The sequence below is a fragment of the Mustelus asterias genome, chromosome 4 (assembly GCF_964213995.1).
Source record: "Mustelus asterias chromosome 4, sMusAst1.hap1.1, whole genome shotgun sequence".
Lineage (NCBI taxonomy): Eukaryota > Metazoa > Chordata > Chondrichthyes > Carcharhiniformes > Triakidae > Mustelus > Mustelus asterias.
Genome location: NC_135804.1, coordinates 104,866,949 through 104,884,034, shown reverse-complemented (window position 1 = coordinate 104,884,034; position 17,086 = coordinate 104,866,949). Strand labels below are relative to the sequence as shown.

At 40.5% G+C, this 17,086-nt stretch overlaps 1 protein-coding gene across 5 annotated transcripts; it reads right to left on the bottom strand.

Moving 5' to 3' along the window:
* Positions 1-358: 358 nt before the first annotated feature.
* Positions 359-17,086, bottom strand: ccnb3 (cyclin B3). Of its 5 annotated transcripts, none has more exons than XM_078211529.1 (12): positions 16,359-17,086; positions 15,959-16,103; positions 13,326-13,409; positions 13,067-13,185; positions 11,241-11,346; positions 9,262-9,360; positions 7,095-7,187; positions 5,697-5,834; positions 4,488-4,643; positions 3,472-3,621; positions 2,914-3,044; positions 359-1,747 (listed from the first exon to the last, which is right to left on the bottom strand). In XM_078211529.1, the coding sequence occupies exons 2-12, from the start codon at positions 16,028-16,030 to the stop codon at positions 1,672-1,674; spliced, it is 1,224 nt and encodes a 407-aa protein (XP_078067655.1). In that variant the 5' UTR covers positions 16,031-16,103; positions 16,359-17,086; the 3' UTR covers positions 359-1,671. The 5 variants fall into 5 exon arrangements, with proteins under 5 accessions (XP_078067655.1, XP_078067658.1, XP_078067659.1 ...); XM_078211532.1 differs by having other exon boundaries at positions 17,026-17,086; XM_078211533.1 differs by having other exon boundaries at positions 16,904-17,080.

Here is a 17,086-nt window from a genome sequence, read left to right as displayed (position 1 = left end):
GTTTCCTCCCACAGTCCAAAGATGTGCCGGTTAGGTGGGTTGGCCTTGGTAAATTGCCCCTTAGTGTCCCAAGATGTGTAAGTTAGGGGGATTAGCAGGGTAAATATTTGAAGTTATGCAGATAGGGCCCGGGTACGATGCTCTGTCAGAGTTGGTGCAGACTCGATGGGCCAAATGGCCGCCTGCTGCATTGTCAGGATTCTATGATTCAAACCCACTGGACAAAGTAACTGTTTCAGTATTGTTTAAAATGACCAGGGTTATTGCAAATTTTTTTTAAGCAAACAGCCCATTTTTGATGAATGAATGTGACTGGCAACCATTAAACAGTGACAAATTGACGATTTAAAAATTAAATAGACTACAAATTCGTAAATACATTTAATCCATTTTATAAAGTAATTGCAATTTTGGCATATGTAGACATGGAAATAGGGTTCTTATTAAACAAGAAATGCTAAAAGATGGATCAGAGATATCCAAACATATATATTTATATACAAGCTTTTTTTTTACATATTAAGAGCCATTTGCTTAAATACTGAACACATACAAAAATGACACATTCAAAGCACATTTTAAATAGTTTCAAATACACATATTAACATGGCAAACACCACAAAAAGGCACAACTAACAAAAACACAGAAATATTTTACACTTGGAAGTGTTGATCTACATCAACAGTGGTCCCTGAATTACTAACTTTTTGTTCATACTTAAAACAGAATTTAAGAAAAATAGAAAGTAGGGGCACAAGATTACTGAACATAAATTCTTCTGAGCAAATCTATTACCTAAATATTGGGCATTTATTTTAAATAGTTTGGTTGCATGCACAGGATCGGATTTTCTTTTGTATCTATTTCCGCATTGGGGTGGAATAGGTGGGTTGGATCATGTAGTAATAAAGCCACTTTCTCAACTGTATGGAAAAGTGAAAAGATAGGAAATAAAAGCTAGACCAAGTTAGCTCGTGTCACTGTCCAGTACTGCAGCTTGACAGTTCCCAGGAGCAGATTGGCTAGCAGCTCTTGCCTCTTTGTCCCAGCCTGCAAGAAATTTTATTTTTTGAAAATTAAGTGAGGAATGGTGGGGAAATGGGGACGGGTATGAAATAAAATAATTTCACTACCATGGTAGAAAAATAACAAAATATTTCATGAGTCGAAGAACAGGACAGCCAGTAACTTAATTATTTCAACAAGACAAATAATCTTTTAACATTTTGTTCCACCTTTAATCTATAAAATTAGGAATAGCTACAATTGTTCTTCGAATTAAAAGGTTTTTTTTTAAGAAATCAGAATGTCTGTATGATATTCAGCGGTCATTTACTGCTATTTTCATTCTTGATAGAAAAGCAAAACACGCTGAGCCTTATCTTTGACCGGCCAATAGCTCTAACTGTCTTTTGCACTGCATTCAAAATTTTAGACATGAAAAAGAAAACACTTGGGTCTGTAGTGCTCTCTTCCAGTCTCTTGTTAGTTTTATATTTTGGTATTCAGTTTGTTACATTGCAAGTGACCATTATGATTAAATACACAACCATTTCTGCTTAGCAGAGATACAGGAAAGAAATATTAAGCAACTGCTGCAACTATTTACACACTATATACAAGATCAGCTTCATGTGTGGATGATTCAACTCAGTCAGGACTTCTTTAGATCAAGTGTCCAACTTCAGCTGTTCCTCTAGCTTCAGAACATCCATGGGTGGAATTTTTGCTACTTCAAAGAATACTCTAAAGTAATTGAGAAAGACAAATAAAACCCTCAAGGACAAATAAATAAATAATGCAGACTATAAATAACTGAATCAGAAGCTCCTTTAATTATAGATTTTGTTTCAGATTAGACGCCCACCCGCTCCTCCAACTCTGGTCTCAAGCTCACACTCTAACTAGGTCTAAATCTTTTGTGAACTAAATATTCTGTGCCAGATACAGATGAATACAGAGACATCTGATGTCTCAATCAAGTCATCGTTAAAAATCGGTGGTAAACAGAAGGTTAAATGAAGGCAAATTAAAACGGCTTTTTTTTTTAAAGTGATGAGAAACTAGGAACCATGGAAGAGGAGAGAGATTTAAGTGCACATGTACAAAAATCAATCAAAAAAGCTCATGGAATTTGGATCTTTATTACAATGGAGCTACAATTCAAAGATGAGGAAGATGTGCTTCAGTTGTGTAGAGCCTTGGTCAAACCCTCTTTAGAAAAGTGCATTCAGTCCACGCACTACAGCAGCTCAGGAAGAATGTTGACGTTGTAGGATCAGAGATAAATTAGGGATCAGCAATAAATGTTGGCCTTGCCAGCAGCACTCGTATCCCATGATAGAATAGAAGTGTAGCATAGATTCACCTAAATGGTGCTGGGGTTAATGGATTAAATTGGAGTATAGTTCCCTAAATGTGGCTTGCTTCCCTTGAATGGAGAAGATTGAGGGACTATTTAATTTGGAATTTACTTCATTTTAAAGCCCAAGAAACTACTTCCTCAAGTGGGAGAATTTAGACAAAGGGATACAATATTAAAAATAGCATGAGGCCATTCAGGAAGCAAAGGGTGATGGAAATCAAACCCCCTGCAAAAGCAAATGGATGTTAGAGTTAACTGAAATTTCAAGCGTGTGGTCAATAAATTCTGGTTAAGATCATGGGATGCAAAATGGAGAAAAAAAGGCATTGGGGAACAGACCAGCTGTGATCCAATTGAATGGTGGAATAGGCTTGAGGAGCTGAATAGCTCACACTTGTTTCTGTAAAATTACAAACCAGAATACCCCACAGACCTTTTTCTGCCATGTTCTCAGATCATGACTAACTAGGCCAGATATACAATTACCTCGGTTTGTCTTGAACACGAATGTAATGAAATGTTGCAAACCACACAGTTAAATTCTTACTTGTGAGCATACTTGTATCGCACAGCCTTCAGTTTCTCATCTGGCTTATTGTAAAGTAAAAGGTTCAGTCTCCTCATCAGCGAGTGTAGATCAGTGACTGGATATCCCGTGTAATGTTCCAGAGTTGGAGTCTGAAACACAAGAGGGCGCAATGAGCTGTATTGCCTGATTTTACTGCTGTAGATCTGGTGAAATAAATGATTTCACAAGCTTATCTGATTCTCAAATAGCATTTCCTGATTACTTAAAATTGCAAGGAGGGCACACACTTGCACAGTTTGTGCCCTCACTGGAGTACTACCACATAGTAGAAGCACAGCAAGCAAGTTCCCCTCCAAGCCACTCACCATCCTGACCTAGAACTACATCATTCCTTCACTGCCACTGGATAAAATTCCTGAAACCCCCTCCTTATCAGCACTGGGTGTTCAATAAGACAGCTCACCACCACCTTCAAGGGAAATTAGGGATGGGAAATAAATACTGGCCTAACCAGCGAAAGAATTTTTAAACAAAGGTTCACCCTTTCAATATGGCAATTGACAAATCAGCACTCACCCATCCTCCAAGTTCCTTCATCTTGAGGGCCAGGAGCAGGCAGGACGCTGCTAGTTTGGAAGCACTCTCCCAGATAAACTCGTATTCCTGCAGGGTCAACTCACAGATGTATCGGGCAAGGGTCAATGTCTCGAGGTTGGCTCTAGCACACTGTAAACATTATTCAGATTGGAAAAACACAGGCAGATTAGTCTGGCAGCGTGCTCTGAAAACCAAACTGGCATTTCCCACCACTGCAGAAAAGAACTCATGAACTGTACTGTTCCAATACACCATTGAGTTAACTGTCCCTTCTGGCACAATGCTTCGACCTATTCTCCCCATACAGTTACAGTAGTTAGTCTTCAAACAACCCTTTACAATCTGTCATTCTAAGTCAACATAGAGATGGTTCTCGGTGTTTCAGTTGGTCAGCTGAGAATGCTTTTCCATTTTTATAAATTTTCTTTGGTCCTTCAAGATGCTTGCTAACTCATCCAGGTAACAGAATATTTAGTAAATGGTAGGACATAAAGAAAACAGATAATGAGGCTGTTATTTTGTTTTTGAAAAAGTGGCAAGGGGAGATTGTGGGAACATGAGGCTAAAACTGTGTAGCTTTGAGCTGATCAATAATGAAGGTTATGCTGCTTCCAATATTCTGAAAAAACAACAGCCCAGTGTCAATCAGCAAAACTCACCTTAGTTTGCATCAGCTGAATATAGACAAAAGCTCTCTGCACAACTCCTAACAATCTGTATTATTTTTCAGCCCCAGCTGTACCAGATGGCTTCGTACCACTGATATTCTTATAATCTGTGTTATTAACTACTGAGCCAATTAGAGGACAAAAAGACTACGTATTTGGACAAGGTACCAATAGAACTATATCCCAGAAACTGAAGTGCCTTCAGGGAGAAAAACATATTTTAAAAAATTAAATGCTCGAGGTCAAATGAGTACATATATACTGGAGTAAAGTGATACCAAAAGTTTGAGTTCCGTTTATATATCTATATAAAAAAAAGTGACCAACCTTTGCATATCTTCTCAAGAAGCGATAAGCGACTGGAATATTGATGTCAAACTTCAGGGTTCGGAGAATGTTCACCTCCATTGAAAGGAGTTCCTCTCTCTGGTATGCATCATCACAGATGTACAAGAAATCATCCACACAGGGAGGGCAACGCTCCTAAAAAAAAACAAACAGCAAACACGTTATCAGCCCAATCTACACTGAAGGCGCAAGCCCCCTTCCCAATGATAGTCTCAGTAGCACAGATTACACATCTAAGGGTTTAAGATTGGTTAATGTACCTTTCCCTACAGCATCCAAAACTACTCACCAAATGGGTATATTTGGAACTGAAATGCTGCAGCCAGGGTCAAGAATGAATGGGAGTTTAATGCTTGGCACTATGTTGCTGGTTTAACTATAAGTTAAACTTTTTAAACAAGGTTGCTTTTCATTCTGATGCCATATCAGAAGTTAGCAAACTGCATAGAACAAGACAAGTGCTCGTTGTGCCACCCACCAGACTGCTCAGGTGAAAGCCAATCTTATAATAAATCTCTCCTTCATTCCCAAAGACTGTTCTATTAAAGTATAAATAAACACATTTATTCAGCAAGACAATTCATAGGAGCATGATCAGAGAAAAATTGATATGGAGCCAAATAAAGAGACATTGGGCGAGATTCGCTGGCCTTCCCTCAGTATTTTTCTCAGCGACGGGAGGTGACGCACCATTCGCTGGCAGCGTGAGTTCTGGTCCTGCCGCAGTCAATAGGAATTCCCATTGAAGCCACCCCATGCCACTGGGAAACCCACAGCAGAGTGCGCGCTGTTGGCGAGGCCAGAGAATCTTGTCGGCGTGAACAGCTGGAGAATTCCAGCTATTAGATTTTAAGGAGCACCTTAAAAAGGAGGAAAGTGATATACAGGGAGGGATTGGCAATGCTTAAGGTCTATACGGCTGAAGATACAGGTGGCAATGGATGGGGTAAATAAAGCAAGAAATGTCTAAGAGCCAGTGTTGGAGGAATGCAGCATTTTTAGAGAGCTAAGGGCTGCAGAAAGATAGAGATAAAGGGGTATGGAGGCCATGAAGTGGTGATGGTGAACAGGAATTGGTACAAGTTAAGATAAAAGGAAGCATAATTTTAGATAAGTTCATATTTATGGAAGATGGAAGAGAGGATACCAAAGAATTCGAATCATACACAGACTAGTAAAATTGCTTACATCAAACTTTGCCGCAATGAGGATTCCAGTAGAGCCCAGAAGTTGGAGCGTTTCTCTCATACACACTGTCATTGCCAGGTAGTGATCCACTAGCTTCACTGCCAGGTACAGAGTCTCATGATTTAGCTCAAAATTTTCCTTTAAAAAAAACCAATACGTTTTAGGCATGTGAACATTACATGAAATTAATCACAGCATGGTGAGACGCAGTGAAAAGCTAGAAACAATGAGGGTCCCACATGCAAGGCTACTGGAATATGGGGTTGTATAAATAGAAAATAATACAACTTGCAATGATATAGCACCTTTAAACCATCAAAGGGCTTCACAGGAATGTTTTCAAACAAAATTCAAAAGCAAGCCCCAGGGATATTCGAACAGATGACCAAAATCTTACTTAGTCCATAATGTAGATTTTAGGGAGGCAATTCCAGTGCTTAGGGTCTATGAAATGATTGAAAATCTTTCCCAAATGCACAAGAGGAAAATTTAAATCTCAGAAGGTTGTACAGTTTGAGCTACAGAGGGCTGTGAAAAGGAGTCTAAATACAGATTATAAATCTTATTAAATGGCACAACAGATTGGAAGTGCTGGATGGTCTACTCAGACATGCTTAATGGCTTCTCCTTTAAAATGACAGGAAAACTTGGAATGGAAATACCTTTGCAATCAATGCTGCTGTTGAAAGAAATCTGTAGCAATGTTGTGCAGATGATGAAAAACCTCAGGTCAAAATAAAAACCTGGAAATTACTTGCTTTGTAATTAGTACATTACAAAAATACATTTGCCCATTAATAGGTTAAATAATCTGGAATGTTCATATTGCAGTAAACCATTTTATTTTTAGTTTCTAAGCTCAGCTAAGGGTTATATGAAACTCTAAAATATTGGCATCTTGAATCTTCCTCCAGGCACCACACACAATAAAAATGCGGAGTTTATTATGTTTCACTCAAGAAGCCGTCAATACAATTTCCAGCATCAGTTTCATCCTTCTGAAGTATGCAAATTAAACCAATCTGAAGTAAGAGGTGCAAGAGTGCCTGAACCTTTTGTTTCATCCTCAGTCCTTCTACAAGAAATACTCTAAAGAGAGGAAAACAATTTACACCTAATGACTTTCAGAGAGTGCAGACTCAATGGGCCAAATGGCCTCTTTCTGCATTGTAGCAATTCTATGGAAGGAAAAGGGAGAATTGGGAGAAACTCAGATTTCCCTCAATACTCCACTGCATAGTCTTGTGGAAGTATGGTTACAACTTTGGCAGCTTTCTTGGCCGCGAATGGCACAAAGGATCCACTAAGTGGGGGGAGTAGAATCAAAATGAACACTTGATTGAAAGCAAACAACTGATAAGAAAAGCAGTTCAAGCTCGAGGTGAATATTGTACTTACCTGTACCTCAACCATCCAGTCGACCAGTATTGCCCTCATCTCGATGTTCAGGTCAGGCTGTTTTTGCATATAGCCTTTCAGAACAAATTTCTCCTGCCAAACCCAAGAATCACATTGTATAAATGTTGCTTATTCAACAGTCAAAGCCCAGACAAAACCGACAAAAGCCACACAAGAAAATTACAGCTTCCATCGGTACTGGGGCCTCAACTATTTACCATTTATATAGACGATCTGGAGGAGGGGACTGAGTGTAGGGTAACAAAGTTTGCAGACAACACAAAGATAAGTGGAAAAGTGAATCGTGTGGAGGGCATAGAAGGTCTGCAGAGAGGTTTGGACAGGCTGAGTGAGTGGGCGAGGATCTGGCAGATGGAGTATAACGTTGACAAATGCGAGGTTATTCACTTTGGAGGAAATAATAGCAAATTGGATTATCTAAATGGAAAAAAATTACAACGTGCTACTGTGCAAAGGGACCTGGGGATCCTTGTGCACGAGACGCAAAAACCCAGTCTGCAGGTGCAACAGGTGATCAAGAAGGCAAATGGGATGTTGGCCTATATCGCAAGGGGGATAGAATATAAAAGCAGAGATGTCTTGCTGCATCTGTACAGGGCATTGGTGAGGCCGCAGCTGGAATACTGTGTGCAGTATTGGTCCCCTTATATGCGGAAGGATATATTGGCCTTGGAGGGAGAGCAGAGAAGGTTCACCAGGTTGATACCAGAGATGAGGGGTGTTGATTATGAGGAGAGACTGAGCAGATTGGATTTGTACTCGTTGGAATTTAGAAGGCTGAGGGGGGATCTTATAGAGACCTATAAGATAATGAAGGGGCTGGATAGGGTAGAGGTGGAGAGATTCTTTCCACTTAGAAAGGAAGCTAGAACTAGAGGGCACAGCCTCAAAATAAAGGGGGGTCAGTTGAGGACAGAGTTGAGGAGGAACTTCTTCTCTCAGAGGGTGGTGAATCTCTGGAATTCTCTGCTCACTGAAGTGGTGGAGGCTACCTCGTTGAATATGTTTAAATCACAGATAGATGGATTCCTGATCGGTAAGGGAATTAGGGGTTATAGGGATCAGGCGGGTAAGTGGAACTGATCCACTTCAGATCAGCCATGATCTTATTGAATGGCGGGGCAGGCTCGAGGCCTACTCCTGCTCCTATTTCTTATTTTCTTATGTTCTTATGTAATTGTTCCCAGTTTATATCTTTCAACTCTCATTATCAATACAAAGAATGGATTTTGCACTCAAGAAATGCTTTTGCAGCTGATAACACACAAGCACAACCAAGGCCCCTCAAGCCCTCCCCTTAAACCAGTCTTTTAACAATTCATTCCAAAGACTCTATAGAATGCATCTAAATGGCCACAAAAAAAAAGTGCTGGAAAATAATCAAAGTAACAAAATATCAATTAATTCTCATGTTTCTTATATTCAGGATGACAAATTTTCCATCATCATTGAAAAGTCACTGCCCAGTCTCAAACAATAGCTGTAAAATTTCATTACAAGCCAAATATTAATCCAACTGTTTTTCAAGACTGGGTGGCACAGTGGTTAGCACTGGTGCCTCACAGCGCCAGGGTCCCGGGTTCAATTCCAGTCTTGGGTCACTGTGTGGAGTTTGCACATTCTCCGTGTCTGCGTGGGTTTCCTTCGGGTGTTCTGGTTTCCTCCCCCAGTCCAAAGATGTGCGGGTTAGGTTGATTGGCCATGCTAAATTGACCCTGTCAGGGGGATTGGTGGGGTAAATGCATGAGGTTATGGGAATAGGGCCTGGGTGGGATTGTGGTCAATACAGATGCGATTGCCGAATGGCCTCCTTCTGTACTGTAGGGATTCTATGAAAAAAAGAACAATGAAGCAATTGTTTATTTCATGATGAAAATTAATTACATGAAAACAAACCCGTGAGTGGCATCATTGCTTTTGTGTAGCTGCTACAGAATGCTTTGACTACTTACAAGTCTTCAGTGTTAGATTGAAAATGCAGAGCACTGCGTAGAAAGATGTGAGGGATTGACAGTATAGTGTGGGAAATTAAACACAGACCAGCTGCAAAATCCAGCATTCCCAACAATCCTGCTTCAAAATGTACAAGATCAATGCTGCTCTTTGGGAGTGAGCAAAATGCTTCCAAAAGTAATAGATAGCTTACCTCCCTCTCCTTCATGTAGCTGAATATATCATTCGCATAGGTTGCATTCAGGAATGGGTCACTCAAATTTTCTTCATCAACGTCATCATAGACAGGCAACTACAAGCCATAGAGTTTCTCTAATTAATTGTTTTCCTTTTACAAATTACAATGATACAAAAATACAAGGAGGGAATTATAATAAAGTCAACTCAATCAGAATATTACACAGAAGCCAGTACTCATTACCTAACAAGGAGTATCCCACAATAGTTGCCAGAATGTGCCAGGATGAGCCTAGGGCTGGTTTGTTACCCTTGTGTAACTATTTTGTATCGGTTAATTTGACAGATAACAAACTGACTTAATTTATTTCCCTAAATCAGCAGGTCATCTTGTTTGACTCTAAATAAAATAATTACTCTGTTGCTGCTGGATTCTCTTTGGGACTTAGCAAACTGTTGGGGTTGGCCAAATGTAGCCGACTGTCTAATTTTAATCTTCACGATCATAAAAAGGTACCATATCAGACAATCCTGTCAAACATCTTTTATCTCCGGTCCGTTTTAAAATTTAGAATGCACATATTTTTCTTTAAAATTTTATTCAAGGGTAGTGTTTTTCCTTCCAAATTCATTTTACGGAAATTGATCCAAAAAAAAACCCCACACAAACATTTTCCAAATTGGCAATGGGCCATTTTGATTTTTTTGGGACGCAGTGAAAGGGAAGACAAATGGCCTGGCTTTTTTTTATTCTTTCATGGATGTGGGCATTATGCCAAGGCCAGCTTTCATTGCCCATTCCCAATTGTCCTTGACAAGTTGTTAGTGAGTGCCTTTTTAAACCATTGCAGTTCATGTGGTGCAGGTACAGCCACAGTACTGTTAAGGGAGGTAGTGCCAGGGTTTTGACCCAGTGACAGTGAAGGAACAACATGGTCCCAAGTTAGGATGGTGTGTAGCTTGGAGGTACTTTCTGGTGTTTCCATGCATCTGCTGCCCTTGTCTTTCCAAGTCACAGGTTTGGAAGTTGCTGTCCAAGGAGGCTTAACAAGTTTCTGCTTTATCTTTTATATAGCACCATGCCTCAGTGGTGGAGGGAATGAAACTTTAAGGTTGTGGATGGGATGCCAAACAGGCTGCATTGTCCAGGATAATTTCCAGCTTCTCTATGTTGTTAGAGTTGCAATAATTTAGGAAAATACATCTTTTGCCAATCAGAATTGTAGGCTGAGAGACATGCCAGTGACAACTATTTCCTTTGAGTCAAAGTATAAAGGTGATACCACCAAAAGAAGTTTAAATCATAACTACAATAGTTGTTGCCATTGTGGGCATGCCTCTGGCAGTACTCTTCATTCCATTAGGTTAACAGAATGGGCACTTTCATTTTCAGTGCAAGAAACTGGAACTATGCTGCAATTCAATGATATTTCATTTTTAAAGTAAAATATTGAATTCAAACAGTTTACTTAGGAGTTACAGCATGAAAGAAGAATCAGGGGTTAGCTAAAAATTAATAATTTTATTTTTGAAATGTTCAGGTCAACCCGAGAGCAAAGCAGAATGCAAGATTAAACCATACTCATTTTCAACCATGAAATGAATTGCACAAATAATTGCTTTTCAAACAGGGCATCAGTAAATTTTCCACGATTAAAAGAAATATTGAAGTGATTCAGGGAACTATGTGCGTGATGAATTGCTCTTCTAACATCACTGGGTGGTAGGGTAAGTGGTGCCTGCCATTGTCTTTACATTAATTCACAAATGCCCCCACTGCAGTAATTTCAATGCCCTAATGAGTAAGCCTATTAGAGGAATCCAATATCGAAAGAACACAATGCTTGGTCATGTTTAAAATACCAATATGTACATATATTCTGAACAATAAGGAGTTGCTGGCACTGAGTAATTGTCATCTTGGCCATGGAGGCCGTCACTATATAACGAGTTACTAAGAGATGTAGCAGTGACCTCTGCTAATACCTTCCTTACCTTTATATCTGTTGATTCATCTACATCTTCAAGTGGTCCTGGCTCTTTAAGCTTATTTTGCACCACAGCATTATCCTGTTGCTCCTGGGAAGCTTTGGGTCTTGTACTGAAGGGAGAAATGGATTTTTTAAAAACCCTTTGGCAACATTCATTCTGTGGTTAATAAGTTAAAGTCAAAACTCTGAAGACCGATCAATACCTGAAGAAAGGCATTCAAGAACAATTGCTTACAAACCTCAATCCCAGCAGAATCCAGATAAATCCATACTCTGTGAATCATTGAGTCAATCACAATAATTAAAGAAAAATAAAACTAGAACACATTTTATGCAGCTGGGAGATGAAGTTTGCCAATTACCCAAATGAACAATCAATAAACAGAACATTGCATACTATCCTAGGATATGAAATCTTATAGTGCATCAATTCTTATTCATTTGTAATTTACAGTGGGATGCTTTATACATTAGGGGCAACATGCAGCAAATATACACACAGGTCAAATGCACTCATTGGTGCATATCAAATGGCCAATAAGTGAAATTTAAAAGGACTCCAATACCACCACAACAGGAAAACATTAATGCCACATGTGAGGTACAGTTATATTAAGATGTGTACTGTGCATGTGAATTTAGATACAAAAAAAATACAAAGAAAGATACAGGCAGAAATCTTTCTTTCTCATTCATGACTGGAATTTTCTGATGCCATGGAAAATGAATGCTGGAACGCCAAATTTTCTGCTCTCGCTCACAATAGGTCCCACCACAGACGAGACTGAAGAGACCCACCCAGTGTCCGACTGTGGAATATTTCTCTGGAGAAATTAGTAACAATGGTGTCTCGATTTCTGAGATCACTAGCTATAGGAGGCAGTGTTAAAGTCAGAGGTATAGACTGTGGTATCCTCCTTGAAATTTACTTCTTTAACCAATCTTTTGGTCATGTGAGCCAATGCCTCCTTATGTAGTTTGGTGTCATATTTTGTTCAATAATGCTCCTTTGAAGCACTTTGGGACATTTGAATACATTAAAGGTGCTATACAAATGCAAATTGTTGTAAACAACAAAGATGCAGGTGGTCAATCCATTTGAGGAAATGCCTTAGACTCCCTAGTAAATCATGAAGACTGAAGAGCAGATTATATTTAACAAACTTACAGAAGTCAAGGAGTGCAGCTGTGGCTGTACTGTATTATTATGCTAACACAATTTACAGGTTGGTTCAGGGACATATCAGAGGCTGTCCAACATATCAGAGGCCACTGTGGAGATGCAAAGCACTTCCCCAGGGCAATAATTTCTCAATTATCAGCCATTCCATTTTAGAACAGTGTTAGGCGATGCTAGGAGACAGCTATCACTCAGTCACAACATATTGGACGGCTGAAGGGATGAAAAGAAAGTTGGTGCGTAACACTCATCTCAGGACCGCAAGACTGTAGATTTACACTTTAGGAAGGGGTTCAGTTCATAAAGGGAATCTGATAATACCTTGCCGAGAGAGGCATTTAGGGCAAAACATCTCCTAAATGAATGTTCCAGTGTGACAAGGTAGAGATTAAGAAATCTTTCCTGGCACCATTCAGAGGGGAGCAAAAAATTTTTACCAGCTAAAATATTCTTCCCTCAATCACCAAGAAACACAATAACTACTCATGCATCACATTTTTGTTTGAGGGCTGTTCCTGCCACTTTTTCCTCAGTCACTGGAATTATGAAACAACTAATTGTGCAAGAACTTTCAATATGCAGTTCTATACAAAAGCAAACATTGACGTATGTTCAGATACACATGCCAAAATCAGGGGTAGGATGTTCACCTTTTGAGATTATTCCCATTGTTTTTGGATGTTTCTTGTCCAACGGTACTTTTCTGAGTCTTCTTGCCCACCGTCTTCCCACCTTTTTTCTTTGAAACCAGATCTTGACCCTTTTTAGCCTTTTGAAGAGGGGGGTGGGGGGGAAGGAAAAAGATATGAATAAAAAAAATCCATATTCTAAACTTATTTAAAAAGGTACAGAACCCATTTATTTTGATAGTTAACCATCATGAGAAAAGAAAACAGTTACAGAACTTACATTTGTAAGGTCTTCAAAAGCCGATCTCTTCTTGGGAGCACCTTGGGGTGATGAAGGAGAACGTTTGATATGAATATAATCATCCTAAATGGAGATGAAGGAAAAATTATTATGCAATTTACACTAAAGCATTGGTCATTAAAACTGGATAAGATGATCAAGTAGGATTTTCCTCAAGTTATGACATCCAAATTATTTTAATTCCCTTTCAAACAAGCTTGGCCTCTCTGCCATAAGAGGTGACAAGTAAGCAGCGCGAATCCAGGCTTCCACTAATACCATTCAGGAGTAACCCAATAAATAAAAAGTAACAACCTTGGGTAGGAAATCTAAAAACGAATGCGCTAAAAACCAGAGTTGTTTAATAGCTGCTGCAAGCAACTGATAAAGACAAACTCAGAAGATAATCTTAGATTACCCATTTTAGATCACAAACTACAGGGTTCAAGAATGATACATTAGTTTGTGAAGGACTTGTTTATGATCGCAGGATTGCAAAACCAAAACTTTCAAATACACCTCAGGGATTAGATCCTTTCCCAAAACCAAGTTGAAAGGCCTGTAGGGAACCACTCCAGTTGAACTAGCTTGATTTTGACACAAGGAAGATCTTTTTTAATAAAATAATTAATAAGAAACCTCTTTGCACCCAAGATGAAGGGTCTAACAACGATGCCAAATGCCTTTTATCCAGCAGATCAATACCAATACTAATACCTTCCAGAACAGACTTGTCCATGTTGAAAATGCTGGAGCATCATTCTGGCACAGTGACTCAACCCAAGTGCAAACATCTTTTGAGGTAGTGATAGTTTTGCTGTTTATTTCTAGCAATGCAAGTGCTTACTTATAATTCTGTATTCGTCAGCAACAAACCTGCCCTCAAGAACAATGTTGGATGCTTGCAACTGATTCTCACTTTTCAATGAAGCACAATAAGGTTCCATAAATCTGTTCAAAAACTATCAGTGCAGGCTGTGCTAGCAGATCTAATTTACTATAAACTGTCATTACAGTGAAGTCAGTAGTAGTGTCGAAAATATATTAAGCACAGTAGGCAGCATGGTGTGGCACAGTGGTTAGCATTGCTGCCCCACAGCACTAGGGACCTGGGTTCAATTCCTGGTTTGGGTCACTGTCTGTGTGGAGTTTGCACGTTCTCCCTGTGTCTGTGTGCGTTTCCTCCGGATGCTCCAGTTTCCTCCCACACTCCAAAGATGTGCGGGTTAGGTGGATTGGCCACGCTAAATTTCCCCTTAGTGTCAGGGAGACTAGGGTAAATGCATGGGGTTATGGGAATAGGACCTGGGTGGGATTATGGTTAGTGCAGACTCGATGGGCCGAATGGCCTCCTTCTGCATTGTAGGAATTTTATAATGTCTCATGTCCTGCAAAGCAGCACAGAAAGCATTGGCCCCCACCAAAAACCATGCTGTGCTGCAAATCTTGCATGGCATCTCCTTCATTTGTTGGGAATTTATATAAAGTAATTTTTCCAACATGCTGAAAAATATTAATGCTGATACCTGGATGACAACAGGGAGAGGAAAACATCCCCAAGCTATAAACATGAAACATCTAAAAAATAGAACAATCCTGCAGTTTTTTTTGCTGCATCGCCCTAGTGGTCAGATATGTTCCAACAATTTGAGGAATAAAAATATAAACACCTAGAATTTGAAAAAGAATGTGAATTCAGCAGTCACTAAAATCTGCATTTAAAAAAAGATAGATCTTGCAAAGAGACATCACTGAAACCAATTATGCATGAAACAGGTCTTCAGGTTGTATAGCAGCTGCTGTTGTGTTACAACAATTAAAGGCTTAGCTACTGACAGGTTTTAACAATGATCAGCAATTAATAATCAAAGACTTAACTATCTCTAGCTCAGTGTCAATTTTAGATTGTCCTCTGAAGTCCAGTAGCCGACAAGTAATTGATATCCAAGTCTCACTTTTAGATACTGGAATCAATCTGGATTAAGTGCTTAAAAACTGTGCTACTTTAAATATACGACGTTGCACTGACATTCACCCAGTCCGCAGCTTCACAGAGAGATTCCCAAGATTCAAACTAAACTGAAAATACTTAACATTTCAGCATCTGCTGAGAGAGAGAAAAACAAAGTTAACATTTCAGGTAGATGGCCATTCATTGGAACATTAATCTGAAAAGTTAACTTTGTTTCTCAATATAGTTGCTGCCTAGCCTCCTTTTCCTGTTTTGTTTTCATTTTTTCCATCATCCACTGTAGTTCTGTTCTTGCTGCCCAAGATTCAGTTTTGTTATCAAACCAAGTGCAGACTTTCAAATGTAAACATACTCCACAAGACTGACTTCCTTCCGTTTAAACATTACCTCCTCCCCACAGAAAACACCAATTGATGTGCATATTGTATCACGTTGCTGTGATGATTGCAACATTACACCAAATCTTCCCAGTTTAGACTCCCTTGTCTAATTACTATTAACATCCATTCAATTCACCACATTTGCACCAATATTAAACCACTGCATCAATGTGGAAAATCTTTCTGAAGGGTTTGACCTCCTGTTTAACAATTCTACAATAATTTAACACGGATGAAGAGTTTTATTTGTATCTCTACAGCTATTAAATCACTGTTCTTACCTTCTCAATTGTAGAAGGCTCCTTTCCGAATGATCCATGTAGAGGGATTTTTGTTTCTGAGGCTTGCGGCATTGCTTAGACAATGCCTCTGCAGAGGAGGGGAAGGGGGGATAAAGAGGGGGGGAGAAGAACCGGACCAGAGGAACTAATGGGAAACAGAAAGATAAACAGATTGGTTAATTGGAACAGATCGAAAGTGCTATTTGCCAAAGCACAAACAAAAGCGACATTCATTCAGCAGATGTCTAGGTCTCTCCCTCCCAGGGTGGAAATGAGAAGGGGGGGGATAGAGCAAGTCTATATGCAGTAGACATGCACGTATACATACAAGAGGTTTGCAACAAATGCATTATTACTAATGCAACCGACCGGCAGGAAAGGGGTTACAACTATTCACAACCTCTGCGGAATCCCCTGCGCTTGTGGAAGTGACTGATCAGACAAGAGGCTGGAATCCGGAGTGCCCAGGACGCAGCCTGGCTGTGAAGCTATAGCCGGGTTGCCACTGTGCTGTGGCCAGGGTGCCTGTGCTGTGCCCGGGGCCAGGCTGCCTCTGGCCTGGTGCTGTGCTGAGGGTGCTGTGCCTCTGCCGGTGCTGTGCCAGCTCTCACTCACTCACTGTGCTGTGCCAGCTCCCACTCTCACTCACTCACTGTGCTGACTGAGGGTGCTGTGCCCGGGGCCAGGCTGCCTCTACCTGTGCTGTGCCAGCTCTCACTCACTCACGGTGCTGTGCCCGGGGCCAGGCTGCCTCTACCTGTGCTGTGCCAGCTCTCTCTCACTCACTCACGGTGCTGTGCCCGGGGCCAGGCTGCCTCTGCCAGCTCTCTCTCACTCACTCACGGTGCTGTGCCCGGGGCCAGGCTGCCTCTGCCAGCTCTCTCTCACTCACTCACGGTGCTGTGCCCGGGGCCAGGCTGCCTCTGCCAGCTCTCTCTCACTCACTCACGGTGCTGTGCCCGGGGCCAGGCTGCCTCTGCCAGCTCTCTCTCACTCACTCACGGTGCTGTGCCCGGGGCCAGGCTGCCTCTGCCAGCTCTCTCTCACTCACTCACTCACTCACTCACGGTGCTGTGCCCGGGGCCAGGCTGCCTCTGCCAGCTCTCTCTCACTCACTGCCTCAATGCC